The following is a 19373-nucleotide window of genomic DNA, read 5'->3' on the forward strand; positions in this document are numbered from 1 at the left end:
GGCTTCCTCTCTGTCCGAAGCCTGTCACCCTCTGGGGCCTGGGAAACTCGGCAAACCTGGATGGGAAGCTGTGCCTCGCCTTCCTAATTGCTAGGTTCATCACCAGGGAGGCTTCTGAGGGCAAAGAAAGTGAAAGGAAAACCCCAGCACTCCCAGGTGGCTCCCCCATGGCCTGCCAGAGTGCAGCAGACCCCCCTGAAGGCAGCCTCGGGGTGGGCTCTCTGCTCTGAGTCCTCATGACATTTTATACGGCTGTGTCTTTTTTTTTTAATTCAAAAAAATTTTTTTTCGTGGGGATTGAACACAGGGCCTTTTCACTGAGTTGCATTCCCCAGCCCTTTTTATTTTTTTATTTTAAAACAGGATCTCCTATGTAGCCCAGGCAGGCCTTGAACTTGTGATCCTCCTGCCTCAGCCTCCCAGAGCCCTGAGATTGTGGGCGTGCACCATTGAGCCCGGCGTGGATGTGTGTTGCATCCTGGTGAATGCCTTCCAGTGACTGGAGTTGGGGCCCCTCTATCAGATTCGGAGGAGCTCTCCACTGTCTGAAAAGGTGGGATCTCTTGTGGGAGGTAAGGATCCCATTCGAGTTTGGTCAAATTCAGTTCCCTGAATCACAAGTGCATTCCTCAAAGTCCAGTGCGGGGTAGGGGTGGGGCAGAGAGGCCAAGGGAGGGTCTCTCTTGGCTCTGGCTACAGAAAGAATAGTCAGGACCTCCTGAAGGAGAAAAAAGACAGGACAAGGATGGGGCACAATGCATCAGGGCTCTCACTGTGGGACTCCGTGTGTATATCTCAGGAGACCCAGACTGTAGCTGAAAATTTTCCAGCCCTGAGACTGATCAACTGTGAGACCAGTAGAAAGTTTCCCAACCCAGTTTTTTTGGCTTATTTTTCTGCTAGTTCAAGAGATGACTTTTTTGCTTCTTTTTTTTTGGTGGTACCAGGAATCGAACTCAGGACCTTGTGTTTACAAGGCAGGTGTGGCACTTTTTTTTTTTTTTTAAACAGGTTCTCACTATGTAGTCTAGGCCGATCTTGAACTTGTGGTGATCCTCCTGCCTCAGTCTCCCAAGTGCAGGGATGACAGGCGTGCACCACCGCGCCTGGCCAAAAGATCACTTTCAAGTCACACAGCAGGGATGTGGTGCACACTTTAAACTGTTCCTCAGGGGTGGAGGCCCTTGGAAGGATTAGAGAGGAATAGCCGTTACCTGACTGGAGGGAGAAGACCAGTGCCCCAGGACCGCCTAAGGAACAGCCTAACAATGACGTGCAGTATGGTTATTGGTTCTATTTTAAGCCAGACTTAAAATAAGCACGAACTCCCTGGGCTGACACCAGCTGGGCCACAGTGTGCGTGCTCAGGTGCCAGGAGGGGAGGGGGAGCTCTTTTGGGCATCCAAATCGTTTCCAGTTCATCCGTAAATATTGACAATCTGGGCCGGGGATTTAGCTCAGTGGTTCTGCCGCCTGCCTTGCAAGTAAAAGGTCCAGAGTTCAATCCCCAGTACCCAAAAAAACACCAAAAATCATAAATATTGACAATCCATACAAAAAATAAACCATAATGCTCCAACAAAAACAAATAAGAAAGAAAGTCAAAGAGGGTATTTAACTGAATGCTAGACTGTGCAGTGCGGCCCCATGCTGAGGGCCCCGTGGACCCCAGAGGCTCGGTGCTGGGGAAAGCCCAGTCCTTCTGGGGTCTCTGGGGTCGGCTGGATCCGCAGGTGAGGGGCATCTAGACAGGCAAACAGCTGGAAGTAGAGGCAAATAAATCACCTCCAAAATCTCTTTCACACCCACTGAACTGGAGCTTTCAAAGAAATGTCACAGCCCTTGGGTCTTTTTGGTCTTCCAGCAGCCTTGAGCATCGGGCAGAGCAGAAATTCCCACCTCCAGGGCCCTGAGAACCGAGAGCAGCTGTAGGGGGTGTTTACTCAATCCTGGCCTCTCTTCCCCTTCTGCAGTGAGAACCCTGGTTTCCCTCCCCACAGCGTCTCCCAGTTCTCAGCCCACCCAGGCCCCGACTCCACCCTGACTCCGGGCTGGCGGAATCCGGCCGGGACACCACTGGCCCCACAGTCGGGGCTGGGCTTGGGACCCAGGAGGCCAGCGAGGCTCAGGTCTGGGGCCATTGCTGGGTCACTCGGGTCAGACCGAAGCCAGCACACAACACAGCAGACCCGGGATCCTCCATCCCACTGGACCTGGGGCTCATCTGGCCTTGGGAGTTTTCTGAGATGAGCCAATACACTTCCGGCTTTATTTAAGCCAGTTTAAATTTGGTTTCTGTTATGTGCCACCCAAAGAGTCCTGAGGAGTTCAGAAAGCTAAAAGCATTTACATGACTGGGGTGGGGGGGTTGAAACGGGTCCTGCAGTACTAGAGTGTCGAAGGCTCTGATGTGCAATGTTTAGACTTAAAATTTTTGACTTCATGGCAATGCAAAGCCAATAGGCATTCAGCAGAAACCACACTTCTGCTTGAGAATTCCGACCTTTTCGCAGGCTGCTAGAGCTCTGCAGTATGGTGGCAGCAGTGAGCTGCTCCCCATGGGCTGGATCCGGAGAGGGGAAACAGCTGCACTCTGCAGTGTGCTGCTTTGCTAAGCCCTCGAGCTCTGCAGGTGAGAGTCATCAAACGCCTTCTCAACTGACTATTTTCTACTTAGAGTAGGCTTATTGGGGATAGCCTCATTGTCAAGGATCAACTGTATTCTACTTTCTTTTTCCTTTTTGCAATACTGGGGCTGAACCCAGGGCCTTCACCACCCCCACCTTGGCAAGGTCTTGCTAAATGGCTAAGTGGCCCAGGGTGGGCTTGAACTTGCAATCCTCTGCCCTCAGCCTCCAGGAGTGCTGGGATTAGAAGTATGTGCCCCTACACTTGGCTTGTACTTAACATGGGGATGATTATACCCCCTCCGTTCATTCTAAATTATATGTTTTGTGTACTCTTCAGAGTGAAGGATATAATGCATAATTTTTATTTTATTTATTTATTTAATCTATTTATTTATGGTACTGCAGATTGAACTCAGGGCCTGAAGCATGCTAGGCAAGTACTCTACCACTGAACTATATCCCTAAATCCTTATTTTAAATTTTGTTTTGAGACAAAGTCTTGCTCAGTTCTCCAAGCAGGCCTCAAATTTGGTATCCTCCTGCCTCAGGCTCCTCAATAGCTGGGATTACAAGTGTAATGTTTTAAAGTTTAAAAAGAAAAAAATAGGGCCGGGGATTTAGCTCAGTGGTTTCCCTGCCTGCTGCGCAAGCGCAAGGACCCAAGTTTGATCCCCGGTACTAAAAAAGAAAAAAAGAAAGAAAAAAGAAAAAAAAATAGTGTGGTGGCAGTCATCTGCAGAATAAGATGGAGAAGACAGACTTTAGAATCAGAGCCGTGGAAAGGAAGTGGGGGCGAGGTGGGGTTTGGGCTAGGGAAGGTACACTACAGGCAGCAGGAATGGGGTAGTGCTGGAGATGGAAGGTTAGGAAGAGCTTCACTGGAAGATGTGACTCTCCAAACAACGGTAATGAAAGTAAGCCGCTGGTTAGGGGGTCGGGGGCCTCCATGACATCTTTAATTCTTCCAAGCAGGAATATCCGAGCTGTGGGTCTGCAGTAACGATCACTGGGGTGGAAGGAACCGAAGCTGACTTGCGCAAGCTCCTTCTGGAAGTCCAGGGCCCGCGTCTTCCTTCCTTGTCTTTCTTCCTTGTCTCTGCGTTGTTCCTTCTGCTTCCCTCTCTGGAGGGCAGAGCTGCAGAGGCTGGGCTGCTGGGAGTCGAAGCTGCTCAGCCAGGCCACAAGCCAGCCACTTCGCGCTTCTTCACCAAGCTCCAGGGCCACTAACGATTGCCCTGAGAGGGAAGCCTCCAGCCAGGGCCCTGGATTCTGGACGATGGCCTCCAACCACGTAAGGAGCCAGCCTGCGGGGCTCCATCTGGTGGAATGTTCTAGAGAGATTCGTCCCAGAATTGTCCTTCCCATTCTTTCCTAGGAAATTCTATCCCATGAGTGATTTTTTTGAGATAGGGTCTTCTATGTAGTTGAGGCTGACCTTGAACTCACTGTGTAGCCCAGGCTGGCCTGGAACTCATGGTGATCCTCCTGCCTCAGCCTCCTGAGTGCTGGGATCACAGGTCTGTGCCACTACACCTGGCAAGACCTCTTTAATTTTGAGACAGGGTCTTGCTAAATTCCCCAGACCATCCTTGAACTTGTAATCTTCCTGTTCCAGCCTCCCAAATAGCTGGGATTACAGGCCTGCACCACCACGGTGGCTCTGCTGAAACTAGTAATAACTTCCTATTGCACGTTAGATAAGGATGTCCCCTCCACACACATCCCCTTCTCTTTTCTGTCATTGTGACCACATTCAGGTTCCAGGGCCTGCTAGAATGTTTCCACAGGTCTTGTCAGAAAGGCCCCATGGGGTTGCAGAAACTGAAACAGAGGTTGTGTGACGATGGCCCATGCTAAGGAGCATGAAAATGGCAGCTCCGTTTTAGTTCCATCTCCGGGTCTCCCTTTTCTCAACTGTTCAGTGTTCAAGAACAAACCCAGCCCTGCCTCTCTAGCTGGGTACTGTGAGGCTCGGGGGAGATAAGGAACTCAGAAAGCTTTTGTGAGATATCGAGTCCTGAACAAACATCGCTGGATTGTTCCTTTGTTCCTAGTGCTGCGTACACTCCCTGGACCCGGGCCGGGGCCGCTCCTTCCCTCCCAGGGCTGCCTTTTTGCCTTTTTTTTTTTTTTTTTTTTCTTGTACTGGGATCGAACTTGGGACCTTGCGCTTTCGAGGCAGGCGGAACCACTGAGCTAAATCCCCGGCCCAGGTCTTCTCTCTCTAATAACCCTCACGTCTCTCTTTGCACTTCACGCTCCTCTCCCTGCCCTGCGGGAGCTGGGCGGGGCTGCCCCTCACCGGGCATCTGAGGGCGCAGGCTTGGGGGATGAACGCCAGGCCTGAGCTCAGGTTTCCCTGTGCTGCTCCCTCCCCACGCCCATCAGCTGTCGCTCTGCGGAGAGCTGCAGACAGATGTCCTGGGGTCAGCGTGGCCTTGGAGGGGAGCTGGCTCAGGCACAGGCGCAGGCGCAGGAGAGACCTGGCGGTGAAACATGCTTGGGATTGGAAAACAGACCCCACGGGGCACCAGGGGAGCTTGGCTCCACTTCACCGTCACTCCTGTGGCACCAGCAGGCAGCCAGGCCCCTGGTGTTCATTTTGGTCCATTTTGAACTCCAAACATGATTTTTCTTTTTTTTTTGGTACTGGGGATCGAACTCGGGTCCTTGTGTTTGCGCAGCAGGAGGCAAAACCACTGAGCTAAATCCCCAGCCTATGATTTTTCGTTTTCTTTTTTGGTTTCTGGAGACAGGCTCTCACTATGTAGCCTGAGTTAGCCTCGAACTCGTGATCCTTTTGCATTGGCCTCCTGAGTGCTGGGATCACAGGCATGTTTCTTTCAAAAATTAAAAAAATAAGTATTTTAGAAGCTGGGTGTGGTGTCATGTGCCCATAATTCCACACTGTGGGAGACTGAGGCAGGAGCATTGTGGGTTCAAGCCCAGCCTGGGCAAGTTAGTGATTTAGCAAGACTCTGGCTCAAGATAAAAAAAATGTTTTTAAAGTACTCGAGATATAGTTCAGTGCAAAGGCCTTGGGTCCAATCCCTAATACCAACCAACCAACCAACAAACAAACAAGTAAAATTTAGAGACAAGGCCTCTGTTTTGCCTAGACTGGCCTCAAACTCCTGGGCTCAAGTGATCCTCTTGCTTCAGCCTCCTGAGTATCTGAAATTACAGGTATGCGCCATGGTGCCCAGCTTGCGTTCTCTCTCTCTCTCTCTCTCTCTCTCTCCCCCTCTCCCCTGAGAATTTCCACTGAGCTATATCCTTAGCCTCCCCACCTTTCTTCTTTTCTTTTGACACAGAGTCCCACTAAGTTGCTATGTTGCCCAGGCTGAGCTTGGTATTTGGCCTCAGTCTCCCAGAATTCTTGGGTTACAAGCACGTGCCAACACACCTGGCCTTTTTCTCAATAAGGAAAAGAGGCTGATTTTGGCCCAAACGTGATGTGAGGCTGTACCTGGAGAGGACCTTTCCGCAGGCAGAGGCCTGAGGCAGCGAAGGCATCCAGGGTGAGAGGAGGTGGGAGCGCTCTCCAGGTGTGACTCCAACCAACCAAGGCCCAAGTACTCCACGCCGTGGAGGAGAGTCAGAGCAGGTAAAGCCCTTCACCCGCAGTCCCTGGCCTAGAGGTGCCCACAGTTGGAGAAGAGGCATCATGAACGAAAAAAGCAAAAACTAGCAAGGATAGCAGGAGCGCTGCCCCCGTTCACAGCCAAAGGTCTCTGGGGCCGAGGCAGCGACCCAGCTTCCTGGGAGGGGAATCTCCCCTGTGCCTCTCTCTCAGTGTTGAGGAGAAAGGTTCTTGCTGTTTGTGAGTCACACCAGGAAACTGTCCATCTCATTCCTGGATGCAAAAGCCCAGACTCGGTCTGACTCAGGACAGAGGCTCAGGACCCCGCCTTGCCCTGTGCAGGAGCCAAAGGAAGCAGAGATTCAGGCATGGGGTGTGTGTGTGTGTGTGTGTGTGTGTGTGTGTGTGTGTGTATTGCAGCACTGGAATTGAACCCGGGGCCATTACACTGAACCACATCCTCAGCCCTTAAAAAAAAATTTTTTTTTTGGTAGCTGGGATTGAATTCAGGACCTTCCACTTGCGAGGCAGGCGGTGGAACCACTGAGCTAAATCCCTGGCCCCCAAAAAATTTTTTTGAGACAGGATCTCACTGAGTTGTTAAATTGCCCCCGACTGGGATTGACCGTGACCCTCCTGCCTCAGCCTCCCAGAGTGCTAGGCTTATAAGGGAGAGCCACTGCACCCAGCTTTAGGAGTTTTTTTTTTTTATTAAGGTCAAATGTGTGAGAGATTAAAGTGTGGCCTCAACCTTGGTCTCCAGACTTTCTGTCATAGCTGCCTCCTCTCCAGCTGGTGATGGTTGATCCTCACTATGAACATTTATGTCCCTCCCAATTTATATGTTGACATTCTAGCCCCAAGGTAACAACATTAAGGGGTCAAGAGGGTGCTGTGGCATGCACCTGTATTCCCCACCTCTGGAGGCTGAGGCAGGAAAATCGCTTGAGCCCAGGAGTCGGAGGCCAGCCTGGAGAACACAATGAGATCCCCATCTTTGACAAAACAAAACAAACAGAAAAACAAAACCGCATTTGCCCACCTTGGGCAAAGCAGAGAGAGACAGAAAAGGAGAGACATAGAGTCAGGCCCTGGGAACCAGAGGCCACAGGAACTGGTCAGCCCCTCCTGTCACATAAGGATGCAGGGGAGGTGCAGCCTGAGGTCTGCGCTGGAAGCGAGCCCTTATCAGACACAGAATCTGCCAGCACCCTGGCCTGGCTTCTTAGCCTCCAGAGCTGTGATCAACAAATATTTACTGTTTACCCAGACTGTGGTGCTGTTACAGCCACTCAAACTGACTGAGAACACCCGCCAGACATGGGCTCAGCTTATAGAGAAGGTACAAACAAGAATGAAGAGCACCCAGCAGGAATCGACCATCCTGTGGGTGAAGTCACATGGTGGAATTTACAGGGTAGTGATGATGGGTCACAGTGAGATACAGCGTGCTTGCATGAATCTCTCCTTCAAAAGAAACAAGAAGCCAGACACAGAGGGATGCACAGTGTAGGAAACTTATTTAGAGAGCTTAAAAGAGGCAAACCAAAGGCATAATCTTTAGCTGGTAGAAGAACAAAGGAAAAGCAAACACATGATTATCATAAAAGTCAGGACACTGGTTATCATCATTATCATTATTATTAATTTCTTGGGTTGCTTGTTACTGGGGACTGAGCCCAGGGCCTCACATATACTAGGCTAGTGCTCTACCACTGAACTACATCCCCAGACTTTTTTTTTAAATTTAAGACAAAGTCTCACTAAATCACGCAGGCTGACCTCAAAAATGAGATCCTCCTACTCGGCCTCCACAGCAGCTGGGATTACAGGCACATGGTGTCATTCCTGGCTATTGTTATTTTTAAAATTTGTTGCTGGCCTGCGCAAGTGCAAGGACCTGAGTTCGATCCTCAGTACCAAAAAAAAAAAAAAAAATTTCTTGCTGGGGCCTCGTGCATGCTCTGCCACTGAGCTATGTCCCAGCCAAAGTGTTACCTTTGGAGGGGAAGGAGGAGCTTGAACCTACAGAAGGCCCTGCAGACGGCTGCTAGAACATCAGCAGTCCCCTATTCTCATCCTGGGTGGCGAGTATACAGGCGATATTTTCCCATAGTTCTTCAAATGGTATTTATGTTCTGTGTATCTTTCTGAATGTGTGTTTTATTCAACTAAACTATGTGATATTGCCACTATTCAATCCTGTTAATCTACAAAATAGTGATTTATATGATTCAACTTGATGTTCCACAATAAAAAAAAATAATTTACATCAAGTTGAGAAACCATTCAACATGATGGTTGTGAGGGCTATCAAAAGCTTCATTCTCCAGTTATTCATTATTCATTCACTATTCATTCATGTTTCCGGGGAGGTTATTCTGAAGCAGGCAGATTTCTAGGCACTGGGATACAGTGGGAATTCTGTCCTGGGGCTTGCCATCACACGGGAAAAGTGATCAAACCACAAACACGGAACCATCTAGCATGTCATATTGTGATATGTGGAAAGCAAAACAAGTAGAGGAAGGGAACAGGGAGGAGGAGACATTTTAGGAAGGGGAGTCAGAAAAACCAGGAGGAGGTGGCGCCTGAAAACACCACGGGATGGAGGGCGAGAGGGAACGGCTGCAGTGTCGGGGAGCTCAGCAGAGGCCCCGGGGACAGGCCCGGCTGGACTGAGGGCCAAGGAGCCTGGTGTTGCTGAAACACAGCGAGGGAAGGAGAGGATGGGAGACTTGAGAAGGGAGGAGGCAGCAGGGACAGTCAGACGTAAGACTGCACGGAGGGGGCCGGGGATTTAGCTCAGTGGTTTCGCTGCCTGCTGCGCAAGCTCATGGACCCAAGTTCCATCCGCGGTACCCCCCCCCCCCCAAAAAAAAGACTGCACGGAGGAGGACTTGGGATTTCTCCCGAGAGTCTCAGGGCTTGGCGGGAGGGCAGAGAGCAGGAGCCAGCGACTGGATGTGAGGTTTAGAACCAAGTATCTGGCTGTTCCGGGGCGGGGTGGGGGTAAGTAGAGGCCGGGATTCCCTAAAATGCTCCCACCCCGTCCAGGACGGCACAGACAGAGAGGGCAGTAATGGCGTGGCACAAAGCGCTTTGGTGTCAAGATCAATAGATTTTAGATTTTGTAGGCAGAACGCAGATAGGATTTGTTTTTTCTTTTCTTTTCTTTTCTTTTTTTTTTTGGTGCCAGGGTTCGAACTTGAGACCTTCTGCTTGCGCGGCAGGCACCAGAACCACTGACATAAATCCCTGGCCCCAGATAGGATTTGTTGACGGACTGCATGTAAGCTAAGAGGAAGAGGAGTCAATAATGTGTACAATACTAAAAAAAATAGAAGACAACCATGTACAAGGTATGGTCAAAACTCTTCTTAAAATGTTCTTCATTACTTTGATAATAAAAAACTTAAGTATGGCAAAGTTAAAACAAATCTTGTTGGGGAAACAATATACTCACAGATGGAAGGATAACAACATTAAAAAAAAAAAAAAAGATGATTCAGTATGAGTTAAATCAGAGCCAAGCATGGTGGAGCATGCTTGTAATCCCAGCTACTAGAAAAGGCTGAGCCAGGAGGATCGCAAGTTCAAAGCCAGCCTGGGCAACACTATCTGAAAATAAAATATTAAAAGGGCAGAGGATATAGCTCAGTATTGGAGCGGTTCTACATTCAATCCTCAGTACTGGAAATAAACATAAAGTAAACAAGCAAAAATAAACTCTAGATGCTAATTGCACATAGTACAAATTGCCAGTGAAGGAAAGAAAGAGAACACACATACATACGTGCATGCACACACACACACACACACATGCGCCTGGAAGAGACAGGTGTCTCTCTCCAGAGGAGGCAGGAGTTGGGTTGCTGGCAGGGGAGAGGTTGAGAGCCGAGGCTCAGGGCTGTCCTGGGTGGTGGAAAAAATACTGGACCCTGAGTGAGAGAAATTAGGCTCCAGTCCCACAGCGGGCACTTAGCAGTGGAGTTAACGAAGTTTAGACGAAGCATCTGTGACCCAACTATTAAGTGTTCCATAAAGGACAGCTACTATGAACTGTTGTTTTTTTACTATCTAGATTTTTTACCTTATTTTTCTAGTCTTTATTTATTTATTCTAGTCTTTAAAAAAATTTTTTTAGTTGCCAAACCCCATTCACTAAAAATTACAGTAAAGAGCATAGATGATAAACTATAAGGGAAAGAGGAGTTATTTGACATCTAGACTTAAAGGCTGGGGGTGTAGCTTAGTGGTAGAGCACTTGCCTAGCATGTGTGAGGTCCTAGGTTCAATCCCCAGAGCCACAAAAATAAATACTGTCAAGAGATTTTTTTTTTTTCCTAAATCTTGGCATGGACACCTCAGAATCTGGAGTTGGATAATTTTAGTGACCGACAGCCCAGAAACTTGGATGGCAGCCAGTAATTTTTGTCGCATGGTCACGTCTCCCTCTACTGGCCAAACTTGGTATTGGAGGGTAAATCCAAATCCTGAAATACTGCTTTCTTCTCAAAGCATTCTGCTCACCCGTGTGTGGTGCTCTAGCTGCCACTGGACCACGGTGAAAGAAGATGAGGTGGGAATCCCTTGGAGGAAAAAGAACTCTCACCGTCAAAGGAAATTCTGCAAGGAGCTTTACACTCTCAGAGCCAAGGAGGGATGTAAACGCTCACACCAGACCTGGGAAACACCTCATCTGCAACTCCCTGGCACAGTGAGCTTGCTCAGCTGGTCTCAGGGGAGCCTACCAGGGCTGTGGGCTTGGAGTCTTAGGAGCTGGGTTCCCTCCTCCAGTCACCTCGCCAGTCTGTGTGTGTTGGTTTTTGTTTTGGTACCGGGGATTGAACTCAGGACCTTGCGCTTGCGAGGCAGGCGCCGGAACCACTGAGCTAAATCCCCGGCCCTACCTTGCTAATCTGAAGCTTGGGATCCTCCTTGCAAGTGGGGATATCAGTATTTTCCCCTTTCCAGGATTGATGCGACAGCCAAGTGAGCAATGGATGGAATGATAGTTTATTAGCCGTTAGTCACTCTCCAAAATAAAAGTTTATTCTGAACACTTCTTTGTTTCACTTCATGATTTTTTTTTTTGCCCTGAAGGTCATCTTTGAACATGCATTCATCTGATGAACAGAATACTGATTAAGTATGTGTAATCGTGAAAAGTCTGTAATCATGCACTGCAAGTAGGAAAAGGAGACACAGAGCTCCTGTCTGCAGGAGGCTTGTGTTATGGTGAGGGAGACAGACCCAGTTAACAAGAGTACAAGTCAAACTTCAGTGAGCACTGTAGGAAGAAAACGGAGGCCCTGGGCTTGATCCCCAGCACTGGGGGGAAAAGAGTAGTTAAAAGGTAAGCTAGGAATCATAAGGAGAGGAAAGCTTAACTCTGGTAGAGTCAGGCAAGTCAAAGAAGTCTCCCCAGGTCCGGGGATTTAGCTCTGGCACCACACCTGCCTCTGAAGCACAAGGTCCTGAGTTCCATCCCCGGTAAAAAGAAGTCTTCTTAGAAGAGGCACTATTATTTTATTTTATTAAAAAAATACTCATAGGGCTGGAGATTTAGCTCACTGTTTTCATCGCCTGCTGCGCAAGAGCAAGGACCTGAGTTCGATCCCTGGTACCAAAAAAAAAAATACTTATCTTTCTTTTTTTTCTTGGTACCGGGGATCAAACTCGGGTCCTTCTGCTTGCGAGGCAGGCACAGGAACCACTGAGCTAAATCCCTGGCCCATGTGCTATATCTTTATCAAACAACCAGGGGTGGATGAATTATAATTATGCTAAGTTCTATGAAGGAAAGATCAGGAAAGGATAAGAAATATCACAGGGACATATTGTAGGTGGGGAAATGAAGAACATTCTCTTTAAAAAATGATATTCAAATCTCCATCTGAAGGGTGAAGAGGAGGTTTCTAGGCAAAGATGGTGAGGATAAGCATTCTAATAGCAGAAAAAGAATGTGCAAAGGCCCTGTGGTAGGCAATTGGAAGGAAGCTGATGAAAGCCACCGTAGTGCACAGGGAGCAAGGTGAAGGGTGACAGGAGATATGAACAGGTATGATCATAGTTGACCATAGTAGCCTTGGAGGCTGCATTAATGATTCGGACTTTACCTAAAAAGCAGTGAGAAGCATTAGAAGGTTGTGAGCCTGGAGTGACACAGACTTAAACACACCAGATATGTGTTTGTGAAGATGGCTTTGTAGACGATGGGAGAGTGGGGATAAGAGCAGACCTGGGGAGGCCAGGGGACGATGGTTTGGCCATGGTGGCGGCTCTGGAAGGGGAGCAGAGGTTGATGCAGTCAGGTCTTGGCCTTGGCTGCTTTTTGGACCTGTTGGCTTTGGAGCGTTATGCGCAAGGCCTCCTGATGCACTCTCCGTTTCAGCCCAAACAACTTGGTACCTGTCGCCTTTCCCGGAACCAGTCAGACAGCACCAAGGGATGCTGTAGATCTGAACAGATTTTGTGGAAGTTGCGTTGACAGAATCGGATGGATTCTGTTCTGTTTCTTTTTGCAGCGCTGAGGCCCAAACCCAGGGTGCCAGGCGTGTTGGGCTGGTGCTGTGTCACCAGGACTCATCCCGGCCTGTGGACTCAGTGTTGGATGGACACCGTGAGGGCCCGGAAGAGCTGTGTGCCGAGTTAGGGACGAGGAGCCAACCTGGAGGGGAGAATGAGGAGTTCATTGCAAACAAGAGGAATCTGAGGGGCCTGAGAACCATTCAAGTGACGACGTCCATCATAGGATTAGATGTTTGGGGTCCGGAACTCATGAGAGAACTCTGGGATGGAAACAGACTCAGGAATCATTTAGACAGTAATTGAAGCCATAAGCTATTGGGACCTTAGGGGCAGCTCTGGCCTTAGTGAATTTCAGCATTCATTGTTGGGTTGAGGGAGAATAACCGACTGAGGAGACTCAAATTAAGCAAACAGAAGAAATGCAGGAGAAAGTCCAGAAATGTAGAGTCACAGAAACCATGGGAGTCTAGACTTTCTCAAAGAAGAGAGAAAACGATTGTGTCAAAAGCTCCCAGTGAGAGATGGAGCACTAGAACTGGCATAGGGGACTCTTCCATGGCAGGGGAGGGGTTGCCTTTTAGAGAGAAGGTCTCACTGTAGTCCAGGCTGGCCTTGAAAGAGGCCCTCCTTTTTTCTTTTCTTTTTTTTTGGTACCAGGGATTGAACGCAGGACCTTGCACTTGTGAGGCAGGTGTGGCACCACTGAGCTAAATCCTGGGTCCTGAAAGAGGCCGTTCTTTGATGGTCTTGGTAGAAGACCCTATTGAGTCATGGGAGTAGAAATCATACGAAGTTGAGCTGAAGGACGAAGAGAAGACAAACCCATGCAGACAGGATTTATGCGTGTGTGTCTGTGTGTGTGTGTGTGTGTGTGTGTGTGTAAAGTGCCGAGAGTTGTACTCAGGGTGTCATGTATGCTAGGTGTGATGGTAACTTGTGGTGACAGCTTGAATGAGAAATGCCTAGTGACTTGTATTTCTTTTTTTTGGTACCGGGGAACGAACTCGGGACCTTGCACTTGCAAAGTAGGTGGCGGCACCACTGCGCTAAACCCCTGGCCCTACATATATATATATATATCTCATATATCTATCTATCATACCTATATATCTATATCTTATATATATATGATATCATATTACATTGAATCTGTTCCTCTAGTAAACCCTAACTGAGCAAATGCTCTATCACTGGGCCCCATTCCCAGCCAATGGCTGGGTGGACAGGAACAGGCACAGTCAGCCGGACATTTTAGGCAGAAAAGCAGCATGAACAAAGACACAGGGACACAAAGGCCATGGCATGTTTAGGGGACCTTAAGCAAGGCAGAGTGGCTGGAGACCCAAATACGGAAGAAGGAAGGATGGTCAAAGACAATGCTGCAAAGAAGACATGAGTGTCTACAGCCTTAGAGGCCAAAGGGAAGGAAACTCCTATCTGGCAGGCAATAGCATTTCAGTTTCCCTCCAGTGCAGGATGATCCGGGCCAGAGCTCTGGAAGGTGGTGACATCAGGTGGAGAAGTGTGAGGATCCATCCTAGCCATTACTCTAGTGGCAGAAGAGTTGGCCAAAACAGGAAGAGGGTGTTCAGAACCAAAGCCAAGTGCAACAAGAAAATAATTCAACAACCAAATGGCCTAGCCAGAAGTCAGCTTGTCAGAGCCAAGAGAGGTCCGTCCACAAAGCCAAATCCTCACCGTGTAATTGGCCCAAAATGCCACAAGCAGTGAAGCTTGATGGGGAGGTGAGGGAGGTGGGACAGGAAACTTCAGAAACCGGATGCTACCAGATAAGCCTTGAGCCCCTAGCCCAGCTGCCATTCAAGTCCTGGGGATTTGGGGATTTGGGGATGGGTAAGAACTAAGGAGATAAGCTTTCTAAGTGTGGGAAAAGTTAACAGTTCGGCCCTCTAAGGAGAGCATGATTGGAAATGTTTTTGCGGAGAGACTGCTGGCAGGTCTGTGCAAGGGGGCCTTGAGGTTTCAGGCGGCGGCAAGTCCTCCACCTGGGTCTCGTGTGCCGGACAGGAAGGACAGCACCCCGAGGAGCAGACCGAGGGAAGGACTCTGGCTCGGTCAGTGGGCCCGTGGGACCGCTCGTTACACCGAGAGCAGAGCCCGAAGAGGAGCACCAGCCACACGATGTCCCCTCGGTACCAGAAAGACTGCCTTCACACAGCTGTCGCCAGCAGCGTGTCCACATCAAGGGCTTCTCAACGCACCATCCAAGGTTCATTCAGGCCTCCCAAACACTCCATGAGGTGGATGTTATTTCTCTCCCCTTCTCCAAGTTTTTTAAGCAGAAGAGGAAACTAAGGCTGGAGCAAATTCAGTGGCTACTCAAAGTCCCAAGTTCTTGTGCTGCCCAAATGGCAGGGCACTGAGTGCAGAGGGGCGGCAGGGTCTCTGGGCAGAGGAACAAAGATGCAACACAGCAGATCCAACTGAGGAAAGGAGACGTGGGGTCGAGAAGGAGCCAGATGCATAGGGATCCTGGAATACCGTCCCCGGAAGGGTGGCAGAGGTGAGGCTGGCAGGTCAGAAGACCCGTGGGACACAGCAGGCGGTGGAGGGGAGGAGACAGCCGGGCACCAGTGCGGGTGTGAGGCGAGCCAGCCTGAGAACGGGGAGGCCTCAGGGAAACCAAGGCAGGAGAGGAGGCCAGCCCAGAAACGTGTAGCAGTCAAGCTTCCGGGGGCCTCGCGACACCCAGAGGGGAGGCTGGTGACATGTACCCATCTTTCTGGGGACAGAAAGGCCGGAGCTGCGGGAGGCCTGAGGGGAGGCAGCGGAGGCGAGCGCGGGTGGCTGGACCTCAGCGCCCCCAGTGATGCACGCGGAGAGGGCGGGACTCGAGGACCCGAGGGCTGGAGGTGGCGTTAGCAACCTGCTGGAGCCCAGTAACAAAGGCAGGACTACATCTCCCAGCATGCTCGGCGCGGTGGGGTGACGGCGGGTGGCGGCGGCGCCGCAGCCGACTGGTAGGCGCGGGACCGGGTCGGCGCCGAGCCTGTCATCCCAGGGGGGCCGGGTGCGGGCGGCGATGCGCCGGTGTCCCCCGCCCACCGGCCGCGCCCGGCTCGCGTCCCCCGCCCCGAGGCCCCGCCCCTCGCCCCACCCCAGCCGGGAGCCCTAGCGGGGCGCCGTGCGGCGGTAACATCCCTCTCCGCCGCTGCTCCGCCCCATCGCTTCTGTTTTTCTCCCAGTCTCCGGCGGCGGCGGGGCGGCGCGGGAGGCGGAGGCAGCGAGGCCGCGCCGGCTGCGATGAATGATCCCCCAGCCGGGGGCGAGGACTCCAGGTGAGCCTCTGCCCGCGGGGTGCCCGGAACCCCGGCCGCCCGGCCCCGCAGCCGCGCCATGGATCCCTAGAGGACGGAGGAGAAGACAGCCTGCCGCCCACCCCCATCCCGTTTTCCTCGTCCTTTATCTCATTGTTGCCGGAGCTGTTTACGGCGGCGGCGGGCGCTCGCTCGGCCCCAGCATGGGGCGCGCTCCGGGCACTGCTCTTCGGCGGGCGCAGCCCTCGCGGCTGCCCGCGGGCTCTGCCTAGTCCGCCTCCCCAGCCCCAGCCGGTGCGCCGGTGCGCCGAGGACCGGAGAGCGGAGGCCCGGACTGCAGCGGCGGCGGGGCCACCTCCCCGCAGCATCCCCACCCCCTGAGGCTGAATGCGGATTGAAGAGCGGCGCCTGGGGGCTGGGGCAGGGCCCGCCTCCGCCCCGCGGATCCCGACCTAGGCAGCAAGACAGCGGGAGCGACACAGCGCGGCAAGATGGCCAGTAAGACCAAGGCCAGCGAGGCCCTGAAGGTGGTGGCCCGGTGCCGCCCCCTCAGCAGGAAAGAGGAGGCCGCTGGTCACGAGCAGATCCTGACCATGGACGTGAAACTGGGCCAGGTGACCCTGCGGAATCCCCGCGCGGCCCCCGGGGAGCTGCCCAAGACCTTCACCTTTGACGCCGTGTACGATGCCAGCTCCAAGCAGGCAGACCTGTATGATGAGACTGTGAGGCCCCTCATAGACTCTGTCCTTCAGGGCTTCAACGGCACCGTGTTTGCCTATGGCCAGACAGGCACCGGCAAGACCTACACCATGCAGGGCACCTGGGTGGAGCCCGAGCTGCGCGGGGTCATCCCCAACGCCTTTGAGCACATCTTCACCCACATCTCCCGCTCGCAGAACCAGCAGTACCTGGTACGGGCCTCCTACCTGGAGATCTACCAGGAGGAGATTCGAGACCTGCTCTCTAAAGAGCCAGGCAGGAGGCTAGAGCTGAAGGAGAACCCCGAGACGGGAGTCTACATCAAAGACCTCTCCTCCTTTGTCACCAAGAACGTCAAGGAGATCGAGCACGTGATGAACCTGGGGAACCAGACCCGGGCTGTGGGCAGCACCCACATGAATGAGGTCAGCTCTCGCTCCCACGCCATCTTTGTGATCACTGTGGAGTGCAGTGAGCGGGGCTCGGACGGCCAGGAGCACATCCGTGTGGGCAAGCTCAACCTGGTGGACCTGGCTGGCAGCGAGAGGCAGAACAAGGCAGGGCCCAACGTGGCTGGAGGGACGGCCACTCAGTCCTCAGGTGGAGGTGGTGGCGGAGGCGGAGGTGGAGGTGGCGGCGGTGGCAGTGGCAGTGGAGAGAGACCTAAAGAAGCCTCCAAAATCAACCTCTCGCTCTCTGCCCTGGGCAACGTGATCGCTGCTCTGGCGGGCAGCAGGAGCACGCATATCCCCTACCGGGACTCCAAGCTGACCCGGCTGCTCCAAGACTCTCTGGGGGGAAACGCCAAGACCATCATGGTGGCCACACTGGGACCTGCTTCTCACAGCTACGATGAGAGCCTCTCCACCCTGCGCTTCGCCAACCGAGCCAAGAACATCAAGAACAAGCCCCGGGTGAACGAGGACCCCAAGGACACGCTGCTGAGGGAATTCCAGGAGGAGATTGCCCGCCTGAAGGCCCAGCTGGAAAAGAAGGGGATGCTGGGCAAGCGGCCCCGGAGGAAGAGCAGCCGCAGGAAGAAGGCCGTGTCAGCCCCGGCAGGGTACCCCGAGGGGCCGGTGATTGAGGCCTGGGTGGCTGAGGAGGAGGATGACAACAATAACAACCACCACCCGCCCCGGCCCATCCTGGAGCCAGCCCTGGAGAAGAGCATGGAGAATTACCTGCAGGAGCAGAAGGAACGGCTGGAGGAGGAGAAGGCGGCCATCCAAGATGACCGCAGCCTGGTGAGTGAGGAGAAGCAGAAGCTGCTGGAGGAGAAGGAGAAGATGCTGGAGGACCTGAAGCGGGAGCAGCAGGCCACGGAGCTGCTTGCGGCCAAGTACAAGGTAAGGGCCCCAGAGGAGCCCCAGCGGGGAAGAGAGGTCCCAGCAAGGGTCTTTGGTGGGAGGTTCCCCTTTGAGGGTGCGTGAGCTGGCCGGAAGTGGGGTGTCCTCCCTTCGTATTGCACACGCCCACTCCCTCCAGAGCAGCCAGGCGCATGCGTGTGCCTGCGTACACGTGAAGCCAGGCAGGAAGGTAAGATCGAGCCAGGGTCTGGCCTGCTGCTGTGGGCCCTGGGCTGGCCCCAGGATCAACTGAGTCTGTGGGACAGCCAGGCAGGACCTCACATCTCCTGAGTGTGGGCTCTCACTCCTGCACAGCTTCCTCCCCTGCCACTTCCTCCCTCTGCAGCATCTTCAGACCTCACATCCTAACGTGGTACCTCAGTTCATGAACTCAGGTATCTCCGCCATGCTGGTCACAAACTGAACTAGGCGAGAACCGAGTCAAATTTCCCCATAAAGTCAACACTGAACCTAATCATTGAATTTGATTTGGTTCTGGTTCAACTCAGTTTGCAGCCAGAATCTTGGAAAGAATCAAGTTCGTGAACCAAGGCACCACTGTATTAATGATAGCTGACATTTGGATAGTACTTCACGGTACAAAAATGCCCCACCTACATGATCTCATTTGATCCTTCTAGTACCCGTCCAGGGTGGTGGTTCTAAGACCCCCATTTTACAGGTAAGGAACTGTGACGACTCAAAGAAATGATGGGACCCAGGTTCCATCCTGCAGAGTGGAAGAGCTGAGCTGGAACCAATGGACCTCATGCTCTTTGAGGCCCTTTGTGGCGAGACAGGGCCGTGAGTAGATGCTGCTCCCTATGAAAAGGGCCCATCCAGTGGCAGGCCCACTGTGTGGTGTCATTAGGAAGGAGACTTGGAGGGTCATGCAGGAGGTAGGGTTGAAAGAGTGCTGGGCTCCATGCCAGAGACCCAGAGTCCACACCTAGCTATTCTGCAGCTCCGTGAGGGACCTTGTGTGAATGGTTTCCCCCTTTCCTCATGCCTCGGTTTCCCTTTTTGGAAAATAAAAGGTTAGCCTAGGTGATCTCTGAGGTTCTACCAATCCAATTAATTCTATGACCCACATTAATCTGAAAAACAAACCAGCTGGCTGCACACCCAGGCCTCGTCCAATAATATCCAGTTCTCCAATGCCCTGAAGAATGTCAGGGCCTGTGCCCTTCCTGAGCTATTCCCTTCCCAGGGGAGGCTTCAGCCTTCGGTGGGGCTAAGCTCCCGAGGCCCCAGCCTGGGCAGTCACAGGCCTGTTCAGTTTCAACACTGCAGATGCCAC

General features: G+C 52.1%; 1 protein-coding gene across 2 annotated transcripts in view; it reads left to right on the plus strand.

Annotated features, from left to right (window-relative positions):
* The first annotated feature begins 15741 nt into the window (after positions 1-15741).
* Positions 15742-19373, plus strand: part of Kif3c (kinesin family member 3C) — a 43020-nt gene continuing 39388 nt past the window's right edge. The window contains exon 1 of one of the 2 annotated variants that reach the window (XM_004839124.4): positions 15742-18073. In XM_004839124.4, the coding sequence (XP_004839181.1) occupies positions 16517-18073 (1557 nt within the window). In that variant the 5' untranslated portion in view covers positions 15742-16516. The remainder of the gene's footprint in view (positions 18074-19373) is intronic. The other variant, XM_004839125.4, reaches the window with a different exon arrangement.

The sequence above is a fragment of the Heterocephalus glaber genome, unplaced genomic scaffold (assembly GCF_053883595.1).
Source record: "Heterocephalus glaber isolate CG9 unplaced genomic scaffold, H.glaber_assembly_v1.0 deba00001457, whole genome shotgun sequence".
NCBI classification, from domain to species: Eukaryota; Metazoa; Chordata; class Mammalia; order Rodentia; family Bathyergidae; genus Heterocephalus; species Heterocephalus glaber.